The 27449-nt window shown below is 37.1% G+C and overlaps 3 protein-coding genes across 3 annotated transcripts; 1 reads left to right on the top strand and 2 right to left on the bottom strand.

Annotated features, from left to right (window-relative positions):
- Positions 1-348: 348 nt before the first annotated feature.
- LOC141638643 (uncharacterized) lies at positions 349-1812 on the bottom strand. The gene is made up of 3 exons (XM_074447987.1): positions 1054-1812; positions 687-964; positions 349-523 (listed from the first exon to the last, which is right to left on the bottom strand). Exons 1-3 carry the CDS (start codon positions 1810-1812, stop codon positions 349-351), a joined length of 1212 nt encoding a protein of 403 aa, XP_074304088.1.
- A 1846-nt stretch (positions 1813-3658) lies between these two features.
- LOC141638642 (uncharacterized) lies at positions 3659-7420 on the top strand. The gene is made up of 2 exons (XM_074447986.1): positions 3659-3707; positions 6768-7420. Exons 1-2 carry the CDS (start codon positions 3659-3661, stop codon positions 7418-7420), a joined length of 702 nt encoding a protein of 233 aa, XP_074304087.1.
- A 1419-nt stretch (positions 7421-8839) lies between these two features.
- LOC141638650 (peptidyl-prolyl cis-trans isomerase Pin1) lies at positions 8840-12093 on the bottom strand. Its single transcript, XM_074447993.1, has 2 exons — positions 11642-12093; positions 8840-9196 (listed from the first exon to the last, which is right to left on the bottom strand). The coding sequence occupies exons 1-2, from the start codon at positions 11874-11876 to the stop codon at positions 9072-9074; spliced, it is 360 nt and encodes a 119-aa protein (XP_074304094.1). The 5' UTR covers positions 11877-12093; the 3' UTR covers positions 8840-9071.
- Between the last annotated feature and the right edge of the window lie 15356 nt (positions 12094-27449).

Genomic DNA, 27449 nt, shown 5'->3' with positions numbered 1-27449 from the left:
AATCCCCTTTAACCTGCACACCGACCGGTTGGAGTCTTGAAGAAAGAAGACAGCATCATCCGCAAAAAACAAATGTGTCAAGGGAGGGACATCCGGACATAGCCTAATTCTGCGAAGAGCCCCCTCATTTTGTGCTTGGATCACCTTCCCAGACAACACTTCCATGCATAAGATAAAGAGATAAGGAGATAGGGGATCTCCCTGTCAAAGACCACAAGTGGGCTTAAAAGCGTCAAGTGGTGAACCATTAAAAAGAACCTCGTATGACACCGAAGAAACACAATTCATAATCAGTTAGATCAGATTCTCAGAAAAACCAAACTTAGTCAGCGTTAACTCCAGGAACTGCTACCGGACCCTGTCATAAGCTTTACTCATATCTTCTTTAAAAGCAAATCTTCCGGACCTTCCATGTTTATTTCCATTAATGACATGAATGGCCTCATGAGCTAGCAAAATATTATCACTAAAAACCTTCCAAGAATAAAAGCATTCTGGAATTCCCCAACCAGAGAACCCATCACTTTAGACATCCGATTAGCAATACACTTAGTGACAATCCTCATGAAAACATTACATAGACTAATAGGACGATAATCTTGCACTGTTTCTGGGTTGTCCCCTTTAGTAATGAGAGTGATAAAAGTGCGATTGACCTCCCTCAACACTCTCCCAGAATTCAGCACCGAGAGAACAGCCCTAGTGAAGTCAGACTTGATCCACCCCCAACACTTTTGAAAAAAAATGCCGGTATGCAATCAGGGCCCGGCGATTTGAGTGGTCCCATCTGGAACACTGCTTTCCGGACCTCTTTAGCAGAAAAAGGCTTCCGTAGCCAATCCGCATCATCATTCGTGATATTCTTGGTGATCCCCGTAAAAATATCATCCGCAGCATCCAAAAAATCCAAATTAGGTCCTGTGATATTCTCCGGTTGAGTTTTGTAAAGGTCCTTAAAGTAGTGCTGAAAAGCAAGGCCCACCTCCCCCGGGTCATAAATCTAAGAGCCCTCGTCATCCCGAATTCCATAGATAAAGTTTCTCCCCGCTCTACCTTTAACCAGTTGAAGAAATACTTAGTACAAGCGTCCCCATCCACCGCCCATTGTATTTTCGCTCTCTGCTTCCAAAAACTAGCAGCTGCTCTAGCAAAGGCCCGTACCTCCTCATCGACCTTAGAGTGTTCCTCATCCTTGCCCTCCCTTATTGCTAATTCCATGCCCTTTTCCAGACGAATGTCAAAATCCTCCCATTTCTGATTCAATTCATTTTTTTTGTCTAATGTCCAGGATTTCACTTTTTGCCTCACCAAGGCAAGCTTCCTAGTAACTCGGTAAGCCGGAGATCCCACAAAATTCACAGACCAAGCCTTTCTTATTTCCAAAAGACACTCCTCATTTTCAAGCGCCCAGGAGTCCAACTTGTACGGTTTCCTGCTTACATTTCGTACAAGATTAAGATCTAACTCAATTGGTGCATGATCAGAAATCTGAATTGGATAATGTTTCAGCCCAGTGTTAGGAAAAACTGTAAACCAATCCTTAGAAGCTAAAGCTTTGTCAATCTGTTCATACACACGGCTTAAACCCTGTCGATTATTACACCATGTAAATTGCAGTCCTTTGAACGGGATATCAACAAGCTCGTTCCTTACTCTCCATTCATTAAAAACCGAGGCACGATTAATTTGATTAGAACATGAACTCCATTTATCATATGGGTACTCTACTTGATTAAAATCTCCAATAATTAAATAAGGGTATTCAAACGACTCTAGACTACCCTCCAAATCATTCAACACCGAAGCCCGCATCGAAGTTTTTGGAGCCTTATAAAAAAGAACCAAGTACCATAAAAGCCCATTATATTTCGGAATTCGAAGGACGATAAAATCCATACAAGAGTAGACATGGCTTATTTTTTCACCCCTGTGCCAACCTACCCAAAGACCCCCGGAAGCCCCTACAGCATCCACTCCAACAGACTTTTCAAAACCAAACGAACGAAACAAAGGACTAACACATTCAACATTACATTTAGTTTCCATAATAAAAACAAAATCATAGTACTTCTTACTAAGGAGCGCTCTTATCTTAGGAATTGTAGAGGAGAGCGCATTACTAAGTCCCCTACAATTCCAGACCAAGCCCATCATGGTGAACGAGGAGGTTGTGACGGCCCAACCTCCGCAAAACCTTCATCAGCAGCAGCATTGACAGACGATTCAGACGAATCATGCAACACCAAATCAGGAGCAGTTAAACGAAATCCTTTACTCATCTCACCCTTGTCACAGTGAATACTCTTTCCACAGCATAACTTCTTGGCCAAGTGGAGGAGATAAGACTTTGCACTCTCAACAGAACCCACAACAGCATTAGGGAGCATCACCTCCTCCACAGCAGTTCTGCACTTCCTCTTTCTAGCCCCCCAAATCACTGATCTACTCATCAAAAATTTTAATGAACCCAAATTGGTTGAGTCACTGTCAAAAGTTACCTGCTCTTTTACACCAAAATTCCCGAATCTTAATGACCCGATGCATAAACCAATTTCAGAACCTATACTCTCCTCAAATGACCATGTATCTGATTCTTTGTTCAGTCCCCATACTATCCAACCCCCAACAACATCCTCGCCCAATGCAAAATCTTGTACTATCCCGTCTTCAGAGTGGGCTACTTAAAATTCGAACTTGTTTCCCACATTCCTGAAACCCTACTGGAAACTTCTTCAATCCCCGTATCAGGAAAACCCGTTAACAATGAATCAAATCTATTTAAAAATGTTATGCTCGGTTCAAGTTCTGCAATATATGGGTAAACGCTTATTTGTCAGACTTTTTCTCCTCATACCCAAAACACCATTTATATTCTTCTTTAATCCCAGTATCCATAAAATCCTCAGACAATATACTCGATCTCTCCAGAAAGGTTCTTCCCAGTTCAAATTCTGCAAAGTTTGGGTCAAACGCTTCTTCTGATGACTTATTCATTCGGCCTGATAGATTATCTCTAAAAAATCTGTGGATCCAATCATCTCAACCATTGTCAGTCTCGTTAACAAGGCCCGAGGACCAAAGTCCGAAGTAGGAATGTCAGTCATCTATTCGTACTCAGGTTATCAAGGATGTTGATTACTACAAGAGCCTGATCAGGCTACATGGTGCAGAAGGGAATGTAACTCAGGAACAGTGTACACCACAGTATCAGGAAAAAGCAGCAGAGCTGACAGCAGTGTCAAAGTTAGGGAGAGCATGCAAGTTTTTTAATAGCTCGAGGGGTTGCAGGAATGGACCAATTTGCCCATTTGAGCATGTTTGTTTGCCAAGCGTGAGAGCTGAGAACTTTCTAAATGCTGACAGGAGTAAAAGGCTAAAAAGCAGTACTGAAGTTACAGGACAAACGTAAATCCAGCTGGTGTAGCCAATTCATTCTGGTATAGAAATAGGATGCACAGGTCTCACAAAATTACAAGCTCACAAGAAAATTTGACATGTTCAGTTCTCCTTATATTTCTGAGGTAAATTTTGAACTAGTGTCTTCTTTTTGAGTTCATATGCAGCGGAAAATAGAAAACCGAACTTCGACTGATTAAAGCATGTAGTACTGCTGACTACTGCATACTTGCTAAAAGCTCCTTATTGCCAATGTCAAGTAATGGCTCGTTACTCGTTAGCAGTGGCGGAGCCAGATTTGAGATTGGGGGGTAACTAATGTAACCGAGTGAATCAAAAAAAAAAATTGAAGTAATGGCTTGTTAGTCGTTAGTCGTTAGCAGTGGCGGAGCCGGTGTATGGAATATCCAAAGATGCCCGACACCGGCTGCATCCTATTTATTAAAAGAACAACCACAGAGCTGATGTGTCAGCCTGTGGTTGAAAGTGCAATTTTTTTTATTTAAATAGAGGTCCACCCACGTTCTATCATGCTATTTCATTTGATAAATTAGTTTGCCATTTGACTGATGTAAATTGTTCATTATTAAATTGAACAATATTATTATATAGTAGCTAATATTGAAGAGCCAAATCTACAAATTTAATACAATAACTTTAATAAAATAGTCATAAGTAATCAATCTGTTAAATAGCCATTTACTTAATTCGATGGAAAAATAAAAACGACGGGCTCAAAATCGAAAAGAAAATGTCATAAAAATGAAAAAAAAAATATGCAAATTTATTTTCTTGAAAACAAAAAATCACAGATAACAATTTCAACAAATCAGTCTTTAGATCTACAAAGATCAAAACCTCATGAGTTATGAGTCAATCGCATAAATAATTTTTGAAATACCAGAAAAAGTTATCAAAGGTTGAAGAAATAATTAGAACTACGAAAAAGTCAAAAAAATTAATTTTCTAGAAAAATAAAAATGATCGAAAAAGAGTGTTATAGGAAAATATGCATATACAAAAAAATATCAATTGAAAATGTGGGATTAATCGTCTGTAATAAGATGCATACATGCTTTTCTTTGAAATCCATATCATCTACCCTTCAGAATACCAAATGATTTTATTGAGGATGATTTTTAAGGGACAAAGAGGCCTTTATTTCATATATTTTGTGTAAATGAGATAGGGCGGCGGAAGGGGGGAGGGGTGAGAGAAGCTGAATATTATCATTGAGAGAAGAATAAAAGTGAATAACGAGCCTGCGTATGAGCCAAATTGTGAATTGGTAAATGTTGGGTGGAAGTTAAAAAAGGATTTTATTTAGAGTGAAATGAGTAGGGTTTTTTTACTGGATCTCCCTCTTAACTTCCTAAGTCATATCCACTTCAAAGGTACTATAAATGGAGGGAGTAAGTTGGTAGCTGGTTGGTTCTTATATGAGCTAAATATGGGCCAATTTCTTAGATCAGTATGTCTATTTTAGATGACTTATTTGATTAATCAAAGCGCGCACTTAGTCGCATTACAATAGAGAGGGGAGGGTGGATTCGAATCTGGGACCTATTGTCCACAATACCTCCATCTTAACCACTAGACTAAGACATCTTCGATATATGACTTATTTGGTTGCGGGCTAATTTTTCTACGAGGCGGTATTACAATCGTTATGGTGAGACCTCTCATATAAGAGTTAATTATTTTTTACATTCAATTTTTTTATAGTCAATTATTAGTATGTTTTATACTTTTTCTCACAATACTCTAATATATGAGACAGACTTATAGGAAACTTATTCTTCAAAAATAATATGAGTAATAATTATTATTAGGTGATATTGTTGACCCATATACGTATATCAACCCATGTTCAAATCATTGTTTATTAGCCTAAAATATATATCTTCACAAATTCATAGATGATAGGGATCAACAAAATATACAATGCAGTTTTATTATATATCTTATTTTAAAAGCAAAATATTAAAAACAAATACATAAAAGTCACAAAATATTAATACGAGAGGTTGAAGTTAATTAAAAACGTAGACACAAATTACTATATATTTGTTTATCAAATATGAGAGGTTGAAGTTTATTAAAAAAAAATGTAGACAAAAATTACACGAGTAGAGTTGAAAACTAGATACCGTATAAATAGTTCGAGAACCCTTCACACCTCCCAATGTTTGCCATATCCGGAAAAAAAAATTAGATATTAGATTTTTGTGTATACACAAAAAAAAACGTAACTAATAGGGATACTTAATAGTGATATTTTAAAAACTGGATATCTTATCCGGCTCTCAATCCTAATTAGTGGTATACAAGCTAAATGAAGTTTCATGTTGACGTTTGTATTGTACAACTTTAATTATGTAAAGAATAACCATCAATCTGAATATGTATATAATATTCCCTCTGACTCAGCCTAAAGGTAACAGTTACTATAAATAGATGGTTTAATCCAAAAGTAATATTTTTTATTTTGCCGCCATCATTACCAAGTTATCCTTATGCACATTTAATATTTACATAAAATGTTATTACATGGTCCACCTACCAACTCATAGTTAAACTCATAATTACACGACCCACCTATTTTTCAGTTAATGTATTATACAACCGGTTGTATATACAACTTATTTAGTATTGTGGAGCTTTGTTACAAAGTTATCGAGCTCTATTAACAAAATTATCGAGTTATGATACAAAGTTGTTGAGCTTAACAGAATAATTATTAAGCTCTATAACTTTGCAAAATAGCTCAATAACTTATAAAATAACTCAACAATTTTGTGTGAGAGCTCGATAACTTTGACGCGGTTGTACATAGCTATTATACAACTAGTTGTAGGATAGTATTTGTGCCTATTTTTTCCCTCTTTATCCCTCCTTTTCCTACATTTTCTTAAATTCTCCATTTTTTTCTTATGTTACCTTTGATTTGGGTCGGAGGGAGTACAATACAAGATTAAGCATACAACAATCGTCTTCCATTGTCCAATCTACCAAGGGTAATCTTCTTATTTACCTAAACTGATTGATTTGCGACAATGATAAATGCGTATCTAATAGAACAGATAACGTAGTGTATAAAGAAAATTTTGAGAAGTTGCAATACCGTTTACTTATGATTTTACATTGTAACTGTTTATTATTTATTTATTTTTCAAATTTATCTATGTTTATTATGTTTTGATATATTCTGTATATAAACTTATTTTTGTAATATTATCATGTTTTTAGTATGCTCGCCCTTTACACGACTCGCTAATTGCAAACGAACTATATAGATCAAAATCTTAAATATGACTAATGAAAAAATTCATTATTTTCTTCGATTTTGATAATAGCAAAATTTGAAATAGCAAACCCGTGCACTGTACATGAGATCGTTGATTTGGTTAATGACTACGTATTATCTCGAATAGGTGGAACAGAGAAAATTTACTTCAGCTCAGACGAGGTTAGTAGAGATGAGAGTAATATTGGGGTCCGTGATTTGTACTCCACAAAATTTCTTAACTTTATTAAGTGCTCGGGGCTTCCAAATCACAAATTAAAGCTGAAGGTTGGTGCTATAGTTATGCTTCTTCGAAACATCGACCAATCTCGCGGATTGTGCAACGGCACTCGACTGATAGTGACAGATTTGGGATCACGTGTGATTAGAGCAACAATTTTATCGGGTAGTCATAAGGGCGATAAAGTGCATATTGCCTGTATTACACTTACTCCATCTGATTCCAGTAAGTTCCCGGTACAGTTTGACAGAAGACAATTCCCTGTTGCGGTGTGTTTTGCAATGACAATAAATAAGAGCCAAGGACAGTCACTAGCACATGTTGGGCTTTATCTTGCAAGGTCGGTGTTTACGCACGATCAACTCTATGTCGCTATTTCAAGAGTCACAAGCAAAAAGGGATTGAAGATTCTGATTTGCTATAATGATAAACGTGTGTCCAATAGAACAAATAACGCAGTGTATAAAGAAGTTTTTGAGAAGCTATTGTTCAATTAACTTATGATTGTACCCCATAACAACTTTTTGTTGTACTTATTTCTTTCCAAGTTGTCTACTTTTGTTAACTCTTATAATTTTGAGACCCTTTTTTCTGCATGTCTAGAATTCCGAAATTAATACTACCATGAAAGAGCATCCCCTATTAACAACCCTACTTCTCAACCCTAAACAACAACCCCGTGCAATTTGCACGGGCATAAAACTAGTTTGGAACAAAGTGTGGTCACCCTAACAGTGAAAATTTGGAACTTTTAGATGAAATTTTCGATATTGGAAAGTGTTTTTGTCTAGGTGAATTGAACTTAAATTGAAACAAAAAAAAAAACATAAGATATTTCTCCTTAAAAATGTTAATGTGAATATTATGCTCAACTTTTAAAATTAATAATTTGTTCACATGAACTGTATGAGAAATTGGTCTTGGCGCTTGGTCTATGTATAATGTATTTTTACTTTTGCGTTAAAACGTTTTGGCCTTCAAAGAAATGTTAAAAAAAAAGGAAGAATAGGGGTCACATATTCCCATTATGAAGGGCTGATAAAATTATAAAAATCTATTTAAATTAAGAGTAAGACTGTTTACACCGTGACATGATCCATTTTTGTAAGACAATTATTTATTGAATGTTAATGATAATAAATGAGTTGTCTTTTTAACAATAAATTATTTTGTGTAAGACCGTCTTACGCAATAACTACTACTAAAAATCATATTTGCTATTGTCAACCTCTTGTTTGGAATTTACTAAGCCGAATGTTTAACTTTAGCAAAACAAAGATTCGTGAATCATAGTGAATCATGAGTCATTTCGTCTACGACTACTATGAGCACTATCGAGCATCATGCCCCCATCGATGCTCTGCTGCTAGAGTTTAACTATATAATATAAAGATTGTATTGATTGAAGAAAGAATATATTGTATTCCCTCCGTCTCGGTCATTTGTTGTCCTTTAATTTTGACACAAAGACCAAAGAAAGATGAGGAAGCTAACTATAAGATTACAAGTGAACCAAATTGAGTGTGAATGATCAAATTGCTCATCAAATGCAATCCTAAAATAACAAGGACAACAATTGACTAAGACACCCAAAATGAAATAGGACAACAAATGAGTGGACGGAGGGAGTATATAATTAAGAGTATTAAGTTTAGTTTTAGAAACAATATATCGAAACCATATTGAAACCATGATCGGTTTTCCACCAAAACAAAGAACCATTCACTATAAACACTTGGGGTATTCTTGATGGAAATTTCGATTAGATATTAGTATTTAGTCCTCCTGAATTACAAAATATGAACTAGGATTGATTATCATTCACTATAAATACCTGGGGTATCCTTAATGGAAATAGTTTGTAAAAGGACATTAATGGGTACTGTAATTAATTACCTATATTAAGCAAAAACAAGTGCCTCAAACCACCAGTGTCATTCGAATCTCATTTAAAATTTAACTCGGATGCAAAACAAATTTATGATTTCAAATCAAAGTATCCATCCCAGTTTGTCATCTGGAATATCTCAAGTCATATCAACATAACACAATCAAATTGCTTAGGAACTTTAATCTCAACAGATAAGATGTTCGTTCACAGCTAAATATAGGAGTTCTGATCGTGTGACCATTTGTTGCACTTGGTACTCAGGCTGTCCTCATGATGATATGAACCCCACTTTCAGTCTCCACAATCTCACTTATCTCACCCACATTTAAGGCAAATGTTGCATCTTCAAAAGGCTTTTGCATCTGCCCTCGCCCAAACGGTCCTGTGTATCGTAGAACATTTAAGTCAATACATCTCGACCAAATGTATGAAACCAAAGATTTACTGCTTATAGCTTTGATATCTATGGCATCATTACTTTGGTTGTAATGACCACCTCAAATATTTACAGATTATGGCTTTAAATTACGCTACATATATTAATTGCTTACTGAAAATAAAATGAGGAGATAGTGCTTCATAAACAGACCAGATGACACAAATCAACAAAATTAACCCGAAATATTTCCCTGGCTCAAACTACTCACGACCAACAACAGTCCCCAGAAATACCTCAGCAAGTCAAGAATACCTCCCAAGTCACCACATTGTGTGGCAAGCGAAGCATACGAAACCCAACACTACAGTTGAGAATCAGACAATGCACGTGAGCAGTACAACAAGGGATCGCCAAATGGTATAACTTCCAAACAATGCCATAATACTAGTTCATCACACAAGTACATAGACACTAGATAAACATTGACGGTGTGAGAATACCAGTTTAAAGTCGGTTTCCTCATAGACGTTGTCACATTAAGTTATTAAGAGACCATTTGAAAATTTGAAGGAAAAATGATACTAATAATACTAAAATGGTTACGTATAATATAAAATGATTTATTAATAAAAATGGTACACTCTTTATGAAAACGTGTACTAAATGAAAAAGTTACTTTGGGCCACAATCAATAATAAAAGGATTACGGAAAACACATAAAGGGAGCCGGAAAAAGTGGTCTCTCAATAACTAAGTTAGAGTCTAAGAGACCGTCGCTCAAAAGTTGTGTAAAAAGTAAAACACAACAGAAAATCGAATCAACAATACTCAAAAACATCATCTAAAAGGCGAAGTTTCCTCTAAATGTGCAAAAGGCATGCACTAATGTCAAAATCAGCATGAAGGAATAGGATCCATTTCTGAAAAACTTAAACGGAGTAGTAATTAGTAGAACATTTTATAGCAACTAATAAGAATAGTAATTCGGATATATTTAACTCCAAACTTTCACCACTCATGTTAGTGCCACTGTGTAAGTTCTCTCCATAGCTAGTCACTGACTCATTGCTATCATAATAATTTTGGGCTACTGGTAACCCCCTAAAAAATCCTTTAATACAAATACCACACAAGTAACTCTACAAACCTTCTGAATTTTAAGAGACACTCTCCTTAAACTACAATCTCTAAGCCTCAAAGATTGGCAGTCTTCACTGCTGAAATAATAATCTAACAAACACATACTCTCCTTAAACCAGTTACAATCATTTGATGCTAGTAACAATGAGCCAACAGCAAAGAGTCCCTCATTCTATACAGCAAACGAAATGCCATGAAGCTCTGACAAATCCAGAATAAGCAGTTAAAAAACATCTCTTGGTACTGAAAAATAACACCATTACTGCCAAGTCCTAAAGGCTTCGTACACAATTGTAAACAACAATAAGACGATCATACTATGTACCAATACAATCTCTAACTCTCCATACACCAATATTGGAACCCTCATCGTTTATTACAGATCCACAGAGTTATATAACCTTGCTAAAAGTTCCAATGAATGTGAAGAGTCCAAATACGTGACAGCTGAGGCCTTAAACATCCAAAACGAAAGACCTCGGATTTCAAACATCGACTCACTTACAAATAACTCAAATTTACTCCAGAGTTCACACACTAGCAGTAAAGTAATTCCAATTATACATTACCAACAAACTCAAACAACCACCAAAATTAGTTCAGAAACTCAAGTCAGTGAGCGAATCAATACAAAACAACACGACTAAAGTGCTGATCCAAACCCTAGGGTTTCACAAATCAACTAAATCTTCACGTAAACAGCTAAAACCTCAGATTACGAATATTGCCTAAACCTCGAAAACGAATCAACTGTTACAAATAACCCCAATTTACTCCACAAAGAGTTCACATACTAGCAGCAAAACAATTTGGAACATACATGCACAATCGATTCATATTAACTCACTTGCTCAAACAACTTCCAAAAGTTCAAAGAGTCAAATCAATGAACCGAATCAAAATCACAAAATCTAACACATGGATCCAATCCCTAGGGTTTCACAAATCAACTAAAACTTACATCAGCAGCTAAAAGCCTAAAACCTCAGATTACAAAAAATCGACTAAATCTCAGCTAAAACCTAGACTAAACCTCCAAAACGAATCAACTCTTACAAATAACTCCAACTGACTCCACAAAGGAGTTCAAATACTAGCCGTAACGCAATTCGCAATATACATCACCAACAGGCTCAACTAAGGATGGAAATTAGTCCAGAAACTCAAATCAAAATCACACAAACTAACACGTCGATCCAATCCCCTAGCGTTTCAGAAATCAACAAAAACTCATAACTAATCCACAACAAACAGATAAAAAAAAAACAACAAATACATAAGAAAAACGAGAAGGAGATAGAAGAAAACCTAGATCGCCGCCGCGTTTAGCAGAGCTACAATCGGAGACAGTAGACGCAACATCGGAGAACTTTGATTTTCCAGAAATGATATCATCGCGAATAGCCTTAAGCTGAGAGACGGCAGAATCTTTGGTGGTGTTGTTGATAACGCGACCTTCTGGATCCTTCCAAGAAGCCTTGCGACGTGAACCTTGGTGCTTGATAAGTATGTGCGACGCCCTTACTTTATCGGTTGAAGACATCTTCGGTTTCTTGCGGTGGTGGCGTTCGTGGTAGCGGTCACGGCGGTCGGTGTCTGGTGCGGTGGCGTTGGCGGCGGGGCGATGTTTGTCGATCGAAGATTCCTTCTTTCGCTTTTTATCGGACTCTGGTTTCTCCAGTGTGTATTTTTAGTGCCGCAGATTGGTGTTGAGATTTAATGGAGGATAAATCATGCGCACTTATTGTTTTTCAAACAATAAATTATTAACCGTGGGCCTCCATACCACTTAAGAGATGGAAATGGGCATCCAGACAATTGGGTCGGCATGTCCCAAGTCCCAACACAGTCAGTGGTCCATTTTAGCATAGTATAAGCAGCAACTCTCCTATAGAACCGTCCTATAGCATATGACTACTCTAAAGGAGAAAAGTCCAAAGTTAACATATAATTATATTCATATTTCAGTTTTATTTTGATTACCCAATATCTTACAATGAATACCTTATCAAGATAAAGTATTATGTTACCATAATAAACAATTTTTTTACAGATTTATTAACTTACTTAGTTGGGCTTTGTGCCATTAGGCTAGTCTTTTGCTAAAAATGGTGTAGTACGAGATTGACATGGCACGTACGTCATGAGTCGTGGGCTGTGGACTGTGCTTGGGCCGAAATTTGAGAAAAAAAAAATCAATCTTAGGCCAGACATAGCACGACGCTTTGGCACGCCTAAGACAGACTCAAAATAAAAAAAGAATAAGGTTAAAGTAGAGGAATTGGTTGGCACCCTCAACCACGTCATGGGGTGTGCCTGAGCCGCCGTTTCATTTCTCCGGCACGGCACGAAGCCCACATTCGACGGGCATGAGGCACGGTCCAGCACCGCACACTTCCATCTCTAATACCACTATGAATTCATGGTCACGGATGACAATTCATCGATCCAAAATGAGTCTTTGTTCGGGTAAATCGCTTGATGGGCTAATTTGACGGAGAATTGTTTAAGATTCAAGGTGTTTCTAAAGGCTTCTATAGATGTCTGGAATGTTCTATAATAAGGTTAATTCAAGGCGTTTCTAAAGGCATCACTAGAGACAAGTCTTTACGTTGATATTTAATATTCAACTAATGTCCTTATATATACTCCCTCCCAGTCACTATAATGTTCCCTCTTTCCCGAAATGGATTATTCAACTAATGTTCCCCTTTCTATTTTTAGTAACTTTTACTCTTATTTTATTCATTCCTCTCCTATCACCAAACCCCACACAACTTTTTTACTCCTATTTTATTACTTTCCTTTATGTTTTGGCCCCACAATTCTTTATTTAACTACTAATTATTCATCCCTCTCATATCACCAACCTCACACAACTCTTTTACTCCTATTTTAATACTTTTCCTTAAGTATTGTGCCCATATCAAATGGGAACAATATAGTGACTGGGAGGGAGTATTATCATATTGATTTACACAAAATTTAATGATAATTACGAGTATTTTAAAATAAACGGAAATTTTTCATGGTACCCTCGAACTTTGGCAGATTACACATGGTACCCCTCATTTTAAATTTTTACATATGATTCCCATGTATTTACGTTTTTCTTTCCCAGAACACTCTTTTAATTAATTAGATAAGTAATATGTAGAAACTTAAAATAAATGGTACAATGTGTAATCTGAGTTCGAGATCGTGGAAAATTGCCGTAAAATCCTCCCTACTATTAAGAGAATAAAATTCTCTTAGTATTTTCCCGCCCAAGTGTTTTCCCACTTTGATGGGCCTGCCTTATGGATTGTAAACAGCACAAAGCACATTCTAAGTTGGGCCCTCGACTTAAACTAATTGATTTTGTATTGATTTGGCATCATTACTAAAATTCTAACGTGATAATTCTTGGAATCTTATACATGAAAATAAATTATGTTTTGACTTTTCTAATTATACAATCCTATAGGGAAACAAACTATAATTTGCTCCTCAAACTATGCAATGCTAACAATATTATTTCGAAAATCTAAAATCACAATATCTAGAATTACAATAAATTACCCCCAATATACAATATCTTATATCAATTCATCAAAGATAAAATCCGAAAAAATAACATCATATCATTTAATTCTCCTAATTTATTATGCAATCTTTACAACATATCAATCCCCCTTTTATCCCCTATATACTAAAAGATTAACACACGTAGGAAAACCCCGCTCAACTATTCCCGCTCAACATGAATATTGCGCTCAAGTTGCAAATTATACGTTATATTTCTTTCTAATATTACGCTCAAGCTGCAGGGACCCACTATTGTATTCTACCGCTTAAATCTTCTCATTCTCACTAAATTAATAAGTATATTGCTAAATCCCGCACACCCTTTTACTAAATCCCACACACTTTGCCCCTATATGCCATAACTACCCTTCATCATAGAAAAACCTAAAAAGAGTTATCTCCCTCCTCTCTCACAACCCTGATCAGTTCATTAGCAAATTGATAATTATGAATCGTAATTTGCACATATTACACGTAATTTCTCCGTTTTATCAACGATTTTACTAATACCGTCTTTAAATTGATGTAATTACTTTCTCTTTTTTTTTTTAGAAAAGGATTTTTTATTTACAATTAAGATGGATTTAATTGAAATGGCAAATGCTTTTTGACCAAATAAATCTTGCGCGGATTGTAGTTGCTGCAAGTATGAAACACTTTCGATTTCGATTTCGATTTCGATTTCGATTAAATTGATGCTCGAACAATCAGGTGACAGTGAAGCAAAGCAAAGCAGACAAAAGCAAACACTTTCGATTTCGATTAAAGAACAAGGGTGCTGCCAATATTCATCGTCGTCGACCACCATCGAGGAGTACGGTGTTTGACTGTTGGCGTGGTATTCGTCTATTCGGTTGTTGTACGTAGTGCTCGGTGTTGGGAGGCGTGGCCGGTACAGGTAGGGGTGGGGGAGGGTGGTCGGTGCAGGGAGGGGGTAAGGGATAGGGGTTGGGCAATTGGGAGGGACGGAGAGGAGAATGGTCATCATTTGGGTTTTTTTTCCTCTCGGTGGAGTATGTGAAATGAAGGGGGTATATTTGGTATAGGGGGAATAAATGTGTGGGATTTAGTAAAATGTTGTGCGGGATTTAGCATGTCCCATTAATAATGGTGGGCCATTGTGAATTTACACCACCACTAATTCGCTATACTAGATTTCATGCCCAGCCGTTGGCCGGGTAATATCAAAAATAGTTTCTGAATATTTATCTTGAAATTGTTGCTTTGAAAACTTTTTTATAACGAATATAATAGAAGAATTTTATTTATCATGAATTTTATTTATCATGACTTTTATGCGGCTCATGACGATTGGAAATCCAATATTTTCTAAATTTGAACTGAAATCGGTGCTTCATAATGGAAATTGTCTCGAGTAGTGTAGCCAACTACTAGGCCTCGTTTGGTTGATCTAGGAATTAAACTAACACCGGAAAATCCAATTCATGTGAATTATTTTCCTATAGACATTTTCACATGAATTCGGAAAATTCGTTTGGTTGCGAATGTTGGAGTTGAATTCCAAGGAGTTACCTGTTGGGGCTGGTGTCCTTAACAGTTAGTGCAAGGACTTATAAATCTCTAAAAGGATCAAAGGGTATACTTTGTATCACAATCAGTTGGTCCACGTTTATCAATAACGGTTGGCTTGCTAGATAAGTTTGACGTTATTGTCATACAGATGGCGGTGATCAACTGGTCCCTAAAAGTCACACCTATAGGATACGTTTGAGAGATGTGACGGTATGAAAATACAGTCATGTAGATGCCAATATTGACTAACCAGTTAGTCCGAGTTATTTGACTAATAATAAGTCAAAATGTGATGTTGAGATATTTTATTTAATACGGATTAAATAATAATGGCTAAGGCGAATTAAGCAGTTAATTCGTAAAATTGAATATAAACGTTTTATATTTAATTAAATGTATGTGGAATATAATTATACAATACTGTTTTGTCGGACACGTATTAATCATTCAGCTAACCCGTATTATTAGTTGATGCCTTAATTTCCGATAACCGATAACAGTTTATAATCAGACCGTGTCATATACATTTAGCATTTCGGATCGTACCATGAGTTAAAAATAAGAGAAAGTGGAAAGCCCACTCTCCCCAAAAAGAAACTCACGGCCGAACCATACAAAGAGGGAGTCCCTCCTCTTTGTAACCTAATTATCATTTTGCTAATCAAAATTAGGGTTTTGGGAATTGTGCCTCTCAGAACTCGGATCTCACATCCAACACAACTCACAAAAACTATCCTCTCAATATTGCAAAGGCAATTAGAGGATTTGATCTAGCACAAGGGCATATCTCGGACTATCTTGGGTGCATCGTTTAGGAGGAGGTCTAATTTGATCTCTCATTGCCTTATTGCACTAGGACCGAAGGTTATTTCTAATCTTTATCGTTTCCTTGTTATTTTCGTTTTATGACTATAAACTACATATAAATTTTGCGTTATAATCCTATAAAGAAAGGGTTTTATACGGATATTACCCCATAAGTGGTATCAGAGCGAGGCCACGTACATTTTTATATGTGTTTTTCATCAAACGATTTTTGAATCGATAAATTTTGGTTAAAATTTGTCTCGGCTGCATTTTTTTTCCTCTCGGCACAATCAGTTTTTGGCTCGGCAATTTATTTTTTATTGCTGCGTTTTTTTGTTGTTTTTGTGCCTTGGGATCCGTGTCTTGTATACATGGATCGATTATTTTTTTTTGAAGCTAATTCCACACGGCTGGAATTTTTTTTATCACGGTTTTCAATTTTTTTTGCACGGCTGTTTTGAATTTCGTGCCATGTTTTGTTATTGTTATCGATTTTATCTTTGCATATTATTTTGTAATCGATATTCAATATAATGTGTTAAAGATCTATCAATTGCTATTTCATTTCTATACGGATTAGGTGATGTCGCAATTGGTTTTTATCAAATCGATAATTGTTTGTATAAAATTTTGATAAAACCGTGTGGCATGTTGGTCTCGACATTTCTACATGTCACGGCCTGTTTTGTGCATTGGGAACCGTGTCCAGTTTACACGGTTGTTTTGTGACGATTTTCTGTTTTGTTTTCGATTTGTTCTTTGCGAATTGTTGTTTTAATCGATAATTACAACAATGTGTAAGGATCATGTCAATTGTAATTTTGTTTTAATCCGGATTAGATTAAATTGCAATTGAGTTTTTGCAAATCGTTTTGTTGTTTGATCACTTGTTTGATCTCGTTTTAGCCGTTTAATTTTTTTTTTTTTGGGCCTTTAAGAGGCTCTCGGCATTTCAGCCGGTTTTAAAAAAAAAAAAAAAAATTTTTTTTGGCCACTGGTACTGTTCACGTACAGCAGTACAGAAAGAAAAAAAAAAAAAAAATTTTTCTGTTTTTTTTCGGCCTTTTATGCATAAAGTGTTTTTATGCTCTCGCTTGATTAGTGAAACGGTTCACCCACGTAAAATAAAGTTACTTTAAAACGATTTATTGTAACGGATTATCTCGGATTAAAATTAACTTGACTAAAGCGGTTTTGTCATGTAATTTTAATTATCTTTGGTGGTTTGGATAAAAATTTAACATAATTACGGAATTATGTCACGAATAAATTTAATTTTTAGTTGATGCATTTTATTTATCGTTAATTTTGAATGTTTTGAATGCCTTTTATTACGTATTTATTTTTACAATCAGTTGTAACTTAGTGTGGCCTTAGTAGAACGTGTTACCGAAATGATGGAACACGATCTTGGTTGTATTTTGAGATCTCGTATCTCCATTTTATTTCTTTTAATTACAGTTTTATTTAGAATGTAAATAGGTTTATATTTGTAAATTTTAAATTGTAATTCTTGAGAAGACTAAAGATGGAGACCGGATGCTCACTCCCGCTACATGGATCAAGATGGAACATCAAGACAAGCTTCTCGGGTCCAACGGTGGATTCCAAAGTTGTTTTATGTTTTATTTTTCTAGGATAGGCCACACTAGGAATTTTTATTTACGTATTGCATTCATTTATTTATTTATTTTTCGTAACGATAATATGCATCATATTCCGCCTAAAAACCAAACCACCTAATTATTGCATGAAAACTGACACATTTAGAGGTCACGAGTTAGTTTTCATTGACATTCTCATGTCACACGATTTTAAGCCATCGCCTAAATTGATTCATTCACGCAGACGCTAGTTATTCGTTCACTTAAAATGAATTATAATTAAGTTGATGGGATCTTCCTCGTATAAACCAAAATTGAGAACGGTCTTTATAGGTCAAACTCCAATGAGTCCCTTCTTCGTCGGTAGGCATACTATGACCCCTTCTACGTCGGGTAAGTTGGAACCGATTGACCTATTTTATCTCAACACTATGGTCACTCGTACGATCCTGTGACTATGGTGGACTATAGATAGGATTTACGGAAATCTATCGACCAAGAGTTCTTCCGGAAGAATTAGCTAAACAGTTGGCTTATCAATTTACAGAAATTGAGTCTTGGGATCACTTGTATCATTCTTGAGGGAGATCAATTATGCAAGTGCATTGAGTCTACATGTTAAAATTAATTTTAAATAGACTTAAATCACCTCGATGAGTTGCTTATTTCGTTTTTGTTTTTCTTTCTTTTTCAGTGTAGATCACGAACTTTTAAACTGCTAATAACAAATGGCTGGTTCTACTGATAACCCAATGCCAAGTGCCACATTGGACCGTGAGTCCGGCTTCGGATCTTCATGAATCGGATGAATCGCGGTCTACTCGATTGAACAATGATGGATTCAACTTCGAGACGGGAGGCGGATTACGGAATGCTGCCGCTGCTGATGGGAAGCTCAAATATCTATTAGAGCCCCTCCCGAAACCCAGTCCCACGGCTAGAGCTGCTGAAATCACCAAGTTTAATGATTTCTGTATGGAAGCGGGTGCGATTAAAAACGTACTCATTTTTGCAATGGAATCAAATTTGCAGAAACGCTTCATAGCCCATGGTGCGAACAAGATTTTCACCACGCTCACCAAGGAATTCTCGAAAGCACCGAGAATCGTGACCTATGAGCATACCACTCGCTTCTTTGATGCGAGACTCCAGAAGGGCCAACCGGTTAGCCCACACATTCTCGGCATGATTGAGAATGTCGAGAAGTCGAGACTTTTGATTGTAATATCAGCGAGAACATTGTTATCGACCGCATGCTTCATTCACTCCACGATGGTTTTTCGCAATTTAGAGCGAATTACTATATGAATGATTTGAAGAAGACTCCCCATGAATCGCACTCCTTCTCGTACATGCACCGAGAAGGACATGAAGTTCAGTGGGAGCTTGAAACAAGATGTTCTCGTTGTGTCCAACAAAGGGAAAGGTAAGGGCAAAGCTCGGCAAACCTAGCGATGAGGTAAACCGAAGTTCAAGAAGTCGGGTTCAGGTAAGAGTGGTCCTGGTGAGTCGAGCAACTCATCAGGCATGACAAAGAGCAAGAATGAAAACATGGAATGCCATCATTGCCACAAGACTGGGCATTGGAGGCGTACATGTCCTGTTTATCATGAGGACTTAAAGGCAGGTCGTGTTAAACCTGTTGGTATGTCTTCTCTCTCTTCTACTTTTATTCATATGATTGAGATTAACCACGCAAGTTACGGAACTTGGGTACTTGATACTGGTTGTGGTTCTCATCTGTGTAATCATGTGCGGGGGCTCAAAACATCGAACCCCTCGTAAAGGGTGAGGTGGACCTGCGTGTTGGGAATGGAGCAAGAGTGGCTGCCATCTCAAAGGGGACATATGTGATCCAGCTTCCTAGCGGATTTGAGTTGTCATTATATGACTGCTATTATGTACCTAGTCTTTCCAAAAACATTATTTCAGTTTCTGCACTTGACAAACTTGGTTTTTCATTTGTAATAGAAAATAATGCTTGCATTTTCTCTTTACACGATATGATTTATGGCAAGGCAGTCTCCATGAACGGAATTTATGTTTTAGATCAGACCACGGAAATATTACACGTAATGAATAAAAAGTTAAAGGTTGGTGACAAAGATCAAACATATCTATGGCAATCGCCGTATGGGACACATAAATGAGAACGCGTAAAACGGCTCATCAAAAATGGAGCTATCTTAGCCTTTGATTTTCAATCATTTGGCACGTGTGAATCATGTCTCATCGGTAAGATGACTCGGATTTCCTTCAAAGGTGTTGGAATGCGCTGGCGACCTATTAGGACTCATACACACGGATGTATGTGGTCCTATGTCAATCACCGCACGAGAAGGCTATAGGTATTTCATCACTTTCACGGACGATTTAAGTAGATATGGCTATGTCTACTTAATGAAGCACAAAAGTGAATCCTTTGAGAAATTCAAGGAATACCAGAATAGGGTACAGAACCTATTGGGTAGAAAGATTAAAACACTACGTTCAGATCGTGGTGGCGAGTATCTTTCTCACGAATTTGATCAACACCTCAAAGACTGTGGGATTGCCCTACAGTTAACTCCACCTGGAACACCTCAATTGAATGGAGTGTCCGAACGGAGAAATCGAACCTTACTTGATATGGTTCGATCCATGATGAGTCACACGGTTTTACCTGATTCATTATGGGGTTATGCTCTTTGTCGGCCGCTCTAATACTTAACAAAGTCCGTCTAAATCTGTTGACAAGACTCCATATGAACTATGGAAGGGAACGGTCCCTAACTTGTCCTTTATACGGGTTTGGGGCTGCGAGGCTTATGTCAAGTAGAGACACGAGGATAAGCTCGGCCCGCGATCGGTCAAGACATTCTTTATAGGTTATCCTAAAGGAACCCTTGGTCATTACTTCTATTCGCCAACCGAACAACGTGTTTTTGTTGCGGCTAGTGCGACATTCTTAGAGAAGGAATTTCTCGAGAATGCAAAGAGTGATAGAACCTTCGACCTGTCGGAGGTTCCAGAACCAAATACCGAGCAACCATTGGAAGAATCAATTCCTTCAATCCCGGCTACGGTCAACATTCCTGAGGAACCTAGAAGGTCGGGAAGAGTCTCTATTCCTCCAGACAGATACATTGGTATGGTCGAGGAACATGACATAGATGACGTTCTACTCTTAACGAGTAGTGAACCCGCAACCTATAAAGGTGCCATGACCAGTTCTGACTCAAAGCTATGGCTTGAGGCCATGCAATCCGAGATGGACTCCATGTATGAGAACAACGTGTGGGATCTTGTTGACTTACCTGCTAAGGTTCGTCCCCTTCAATGCAAATGGCTTTACAAGATAAAGCATTCTGTGGAAGGTCAACAAGATATCTACAAAGCACGACTAGTTGCTAAAGGTTTCACACAAGTGCCAGGTTTGCACTACGATGAGATTTTTGCACCCGTAGTCATGCTGCGTTCCATTCGGATTATCTTAGCGATTGCTTTTCATGACTATGAAATTTGGCAAATGGACGTGAAAACCGCCTTCTTAAACGGCTTTTTGGAGGAAGAGTTGTACATGGTACAACCCGAAGGTTTCATCGATCCAGTACATCCTAAGAAAGTGTGCAAGCTTAAGCGTTCCATTTATGGACTTAAGCAAGCATCAAGGAGTTGGAATCATCGCTTCGACCAAGTGATAAAAGAAAATGGATTTACTCGATCGGTCGAGGAACCATGTCTATATATCAAGTCGAGTGGGAGCAAGATTGTCTTCCTAATATTGTATGTTGACGACATACTCTGATTGGGAATGACATACCTCTCTTATCTTCGGTGAAAGTATGGTTGAAAAACCATTTCCGGATGAAAGATCCGGGTGAGGCACAACGAATTGCGGGCATCCGTATCTATCGAGATAGATCACGTCGGATGTTATCTCTCGATCCAGAGTCTTACATAGACAAAGTCCTAGAGAGATTCAGCATGACTAACTCCAAGAAGGGGTTCCTTCCTATGGCTCCTGGGTGCATTTGAGCGAGTCTCGGGCACCGAGACACCGGAAGAGAAAGAGCGCATGACACGGATTCCTTATGCTTCGGCAATAGGATCTATCATGTATGCCATGATATGCACACGTCCGGGCGTGGCATATGCATTGAGTATGACAAGTCGATTCCAACAAAGATCCGGGTGAATCACATTGGTGGTGGCAAGAACATTCTTAAGTACCTACGGAGGACTAAAGATTGGGCATTGACTTATGGAGGCGATCAAAAGCTATGCGCAACCGGTTCGCAGATGCTAGCTTCCAAACGGATCGAGATGACTCGAAATCTCGATCTGGATTCGTTTTTACTCTTAATGGCGCTGCGGTCACCGGAAGAGTTCCAAGCAAACGATTCTGCAGATTCTACGACCGAGTCCGAGTACTATGCCGCGTCTGAAGCTACAAAGGAAGCGATATGGATGCGTCAATTCTTACATGGACTATCCGTAGTGCCTAGTTCGAATGACCCGATCACCATCTATTGTGACAATAGTGGTGCCATCTTCCAAGCTAAGGAGCCAAAGTCTAGCAACAAGTCTAGACATGTACAACGGAAAGCTCATCTAATCCGAGATTACGTGGAGCAAAAGGAAGTGGTGATAGAAAAGATTGCTACAGATGATAACATAGCAGATCCTCTCACTAAACCATTACGACAAGATAAGCATGAAGGGCATGTTAATTCCATGGGAATTAAACGTGTTCCTAAGTTGTAGTACTCTTTTATGGATCAGATTCATTCCCTTTTGTACTCTATACAACATCATCGTTTTGATATTTATATATTTTGTTTTTCATGTGGAATTGTGCGACAATTTTTGAACACCACAAAGTGAACTGAACGAACATTATATTTTTCAGTCCTTAATTGCCCACATGAGCTGATAACTCGGCAATTATTTTGTGACGTTGGTTGATGGTGGGTTCAACGAGCCATAAGTCAACCAGGTTGACCCACCAATCACGAGATGCGATTTATACGGATATTTCGTAGGACACAATTGTGACATCGACGTGGAGTCCTAACTGTTTTATAACATTCGTTGCCCGGTCGTGGATAGGACTTCCATGGTGATCCTAAGAGTCGATTCTTTAGACTATCAACTGTCTCTTGAGACTAAGGCAGATTTTGGGTGACTTTGGTTTCTTTCTCACGGTCATCCGTAACAGGGGGCCAAGTAGATTTTTTCTGGGTCATTTCATACTGTGCTTAGATCGGAAGGAGTTCGAGTTGAAGGAAATATTCAGCCTTTATCAGGTACTCGATATTTCTCGGGGCCACTCGAGGAGTCAGAATCGAAATGCATGGCCATGCTCGGATACGGATTCGTTTTATCGGTTAAGTTACTCTCTAGTCGGGAAACCACTCTTGATCCGGATCGATTGTAAAATAAGACCTTTGTGGATCCGATCGCAAATTGTTTTACATTGAGTGGGAGAAATTTTAAATGAATATGAGAATCGGTTATCGCACATACACTTGTACGGACAAGTGGGAGTTTGTTGGAGCTTGTGTCCTCCAGTTAGTGCGGATAACGTCATTGCACATACACTTGTACGGACAAGTGGGAGCTTGTTGGGGCTGGTGTCCTTAACAGTTAGTGCAAGGACTTATAAATCTCTAAAAGGATCAAAGGGTATACTTTGTATCACAATCAGTTGGTCCACGTTTATCAATAACGGTTGGCTTGCTAGATAAGTTTGACGTTATTGTCATACAGATGACGGTGATCAACTGGTCCCTAAAAGTCACACCTATAGGATACGTTTGAGAGATGTGACGGTATGAAAATACAGTCATGTAGATGCCAATATTGACTAACCAGTTAGTCCGAGTTATTTGACTAATAATAAGTCAAAATGTGATGTTGAGATATTTTATTTAATACGGATTAAATAATAATGGCTAAGGCGAATTAAGCAGTTAATTCGTAAAATTGAATATAAACGTTTTATATTTAATTAAATGTATGTGGAATATAATTATACAATCTTTTTTTGTCGGACACGTATTAATCATTCATTAACCCGTATTATTAGTTGATGCCTTAATTTCCGATAACCGATAACATTTATAATCAGACCGTGTCATATACATTTAGCATTTCGGATCGTACCATGAGTTAAAAATAAGAGAAAGTGGAAAGCCCACTCTCCCCAAAAAGAAACTCACGGCCGAACCATACAAAGAGGGAGTCCCTCCTCTTTGTAACCTAATTATCATTTTGCTAATCAAAATTAGGGTTTTGGGAATTGTGCCTCTCAGAACTCGGATCTCACATCCAACACAACTCACAAAAACTATCCTCTCAATATTGCAAAGGCAATTAGATGATTTGATCTAGCACAAGGGCATATCTCGGACTATCTTGGGTGCATCGTTTAGGAGGAGGTCTAATTTGATCTCTCATTGCCTTATTGCACTAGGACCGAAGGTTATTTCTAATCTTTATCGTTTCCTTGTTATTTTCGTTTTATGACTATAAACTACATATAAATTTTGCGTTATAATCCTATAAAGAAAGGGTTTTATACGGATATTACCCCATATTACCAACTACCTAGGGGGATGTAGGTAGTTTAATTCCCCTATTATGTAGGCATTCAAAACTCCAAGGAATATTGAATGCCTACATTTTGCCAAAAAATTGGCAACCAAACACTCTCCATTTTTTGCAATTCATGGGATTTTGCAATTCCCATGATTTACAAAGGCAACCAAAAGACACCCTACTATTATATTTCCAATTAATCTTTCTCGGTCAATGTCATATTAAATTTTTAATTTTTTATAGATTTCTAAGTCGTTTTGCTTTCTTATGCAATATCTTATATTGCGTATCCGGATAAGTTCGTGAACCATAGCCCATAGGTCTAAGAACTTTGAGAGCAAAAAAAGCGTATACTACTTATAATTTTACCTTACCTATAACTTATGCTAGGTTTCCAAATCTGATAAGGATTCTTTGTAGTTTTTATGTAGGAACGGACTGTCTGTTATAGTTCCAGACTATATAAGACATCTTGGATTTATGTCGTTTAAGTTCTATTCCCCCAAAATTCATTAAAAAACGCTAATCTTTAAGAAATTGTTAAACAAAAATGAAGTTGATGTTTATTGGTGCACAAAATTATGTCTTCTTGAAATTTCATATAATTCGGATTCGCAGAAGTTGAATTTTCTAATAGTAATTTTATATCATTTAGACTCTTTTGATTTGCCTGCTCTTAGTTTCCAAATAACATTATCTTTTGGCTACTATTTTTAAGTTTAAGATTAAAGTGGCCTATTGCAATGCCTATTTACCCATTTCGTGTACATTAGGTTATAAACGCATTTCCGACTAATCTAATGGAAAGAATATTTGCAAATCAAAATAGTAATGATAAATAACGTATTTAGCATATTTTTGTTTTTATTTAGGGTTAATGATTGATTGTGAAGGGTTACTGGGAGAATGGGAGGTGATGCGTTGTCGGCGTCGGTGGATGACGAGTTGGTGTGTGGCCGCCTGGCTGTACAACGGTGGCTGAAGGTACAGTGGACTGGGTAGAGCGTGAGAGAGGGACAGTGGTTTGAGGGCGAAGGTCCGACGGCAAACGATAGCGAATGACCGTGACCCTGGTTGCAAGAGAGGGAATAGAAAATTCCTAAGGTAGTTAGGTTCAAGTTTCACCAAGAGCAATCTTATAGATGTTTATGGCCTGAAGCTATACCTTATGGACTTCGAGTCTATCACTCTTGAGTGACTTATTGATATACGTGGTTTGCATGCTATTATGTACTCGGGGGTTTATCCAGTACCCACCAAAGATAGAGGATGCATGCCCTCTCAGCATAAAAAAAAAAAAAAAAAAGTTAATAACACTACATATGAACTGCGGAAAAAAGTCCTAGAAATCTATCGTCTAAGAACAATCTTCATCTCTAACTACGAAAGTTTATTTTTTTACAAAGTATTTTAATAAATGTAGTTATTAAAAGCTTACCTTATTGTAGTTATAAATGTAAGAATATATTGGGTCCAATACAATTTATGTGGACACGCTATTAAACCGGTTGTATTTGTTAGCTATCATTTAAGTATAGCCCAATATAGTGATCCATCAGGATGATATAATACGGGCATAGTTATATATGTCTTATAAAGTATGGGCCGGATATCTTAATTGCGTAAATACCCATTAGGGCTTTAACTGATGCATGATGGGCGTATCAGACTAAGGCGGCTGTTATAGGATAATAGGGTTTATATCCCCTTCCTATATATAAGCAGGGTTATGGTCACTGTCATCACACTTTTTTACCTAAACTCTTAAATATCCCATCAGTAGAGAGAACCCTAAGGAGAGTGTGTCTGCTAGAAGGCTATAATCCGGATCTCAAGTTCATCCGTTCATCCTACTCCTATGGATTCATCAGGTACGCTTCCGCTACTCCGGTTTACCAATTAATTTAGTATGAAGTTATGGTCTCCTAAGGATTTAATTCTAACAAGTGGTATCAGAGCCACCTTCATATTAAATTATTTGGGACAATTTTATTTCGGATAATACGGTATTCATACAGTGTGCGATATTATATTATTTCGTTAAATTGATTTACTCACTCATATGATTGTTTGATGAATACCCGATTGGTTAAGTTTCCTTTTTATTGTTGTTAATACGCTTAACCACGTGTTTGGATGAACATACGGTATAGTAAGGTTTTAATCTTGAGCATATTTTATTAAAGTGGCAGACAAAGTTTTGATTCATTAATGAATGTTTGTTTTGCATGTTGAGATCCCATGTTTCGGCCGCCATAGCATTCACTCTGTGTATTGGTTTGTTTGTGAGGCGATGATAATTTCTTAATTTAACATGCTGTATATATTCGAGATAGATAATAGCAGACCATGTCGGTTCAATCTTTTGGTTCTGTTTGTTAAAATTTGCAGTATGTAATTGAAAGAGTTAGCATGAGGCATGTGGTTGTTTAAGATATTGGTTAATGTAAACAAACTGATTTAATATAGTAGCATGTTTTAGTTTCACATGTCATGTTTTGGTTGAATTTGCCGCTGATCATATGGATTTATTAATGAATTCATGTTGGCACATCCTTATGGTAAATTTGGAGATATTTGGATCATATTATCAATGCTACTATGTTGTTCTGGCACTTTGCATATGACTGGCTATATATAAATTTTGGATTCTGCTGCTTACTTATTTACAAAGTTGTTCAGTCTTCTGTGTTAGTATCAGTCTATAGTTGTTTTTGTTACGGTAATGACATTAGCGTCTAAATTACCCATCTTCATAAATTTAGACAAATTTTCAGATTTAATAATTGGTCATACGGATTTATAATAATGGGTCTAATATTTTGGGTTGTTTAATTGACATAATAAGTTGCCAAAATAACCTCTATTATGTAAGTTGAACAATTTAGAATATTAAGACTACGGTGTGTGACTGAGTTTCATGCGGATAATGGTCGGCCCAAAGGAAGGCTATTATTTGGCCGGAATTTAGTCATACTTGAGGTGGTAAATATGTAACAATTGTAAGGTTTCCATGTGAATAT

Source organism: Silene latifolia, unplaced genomic scaffold (genome assembly GCF_048544455.1).
Source record: "Silene latifolia isolate original U9 population unplaced genomic scaffold, ASM4854445v1 scaffold_202, whole genome shotgun sequence".
NCBI lineage: Eukaryota > Viridiplantae > Streptophyta > Magnoliopsida > Caryophyllales > Caryophyllaceae > Silene > Silene latifolia.
Note: the sequence above shows the minus strand (reverse complement) of the source record. Positions and strands in the feature narration are given on the sequence as shown.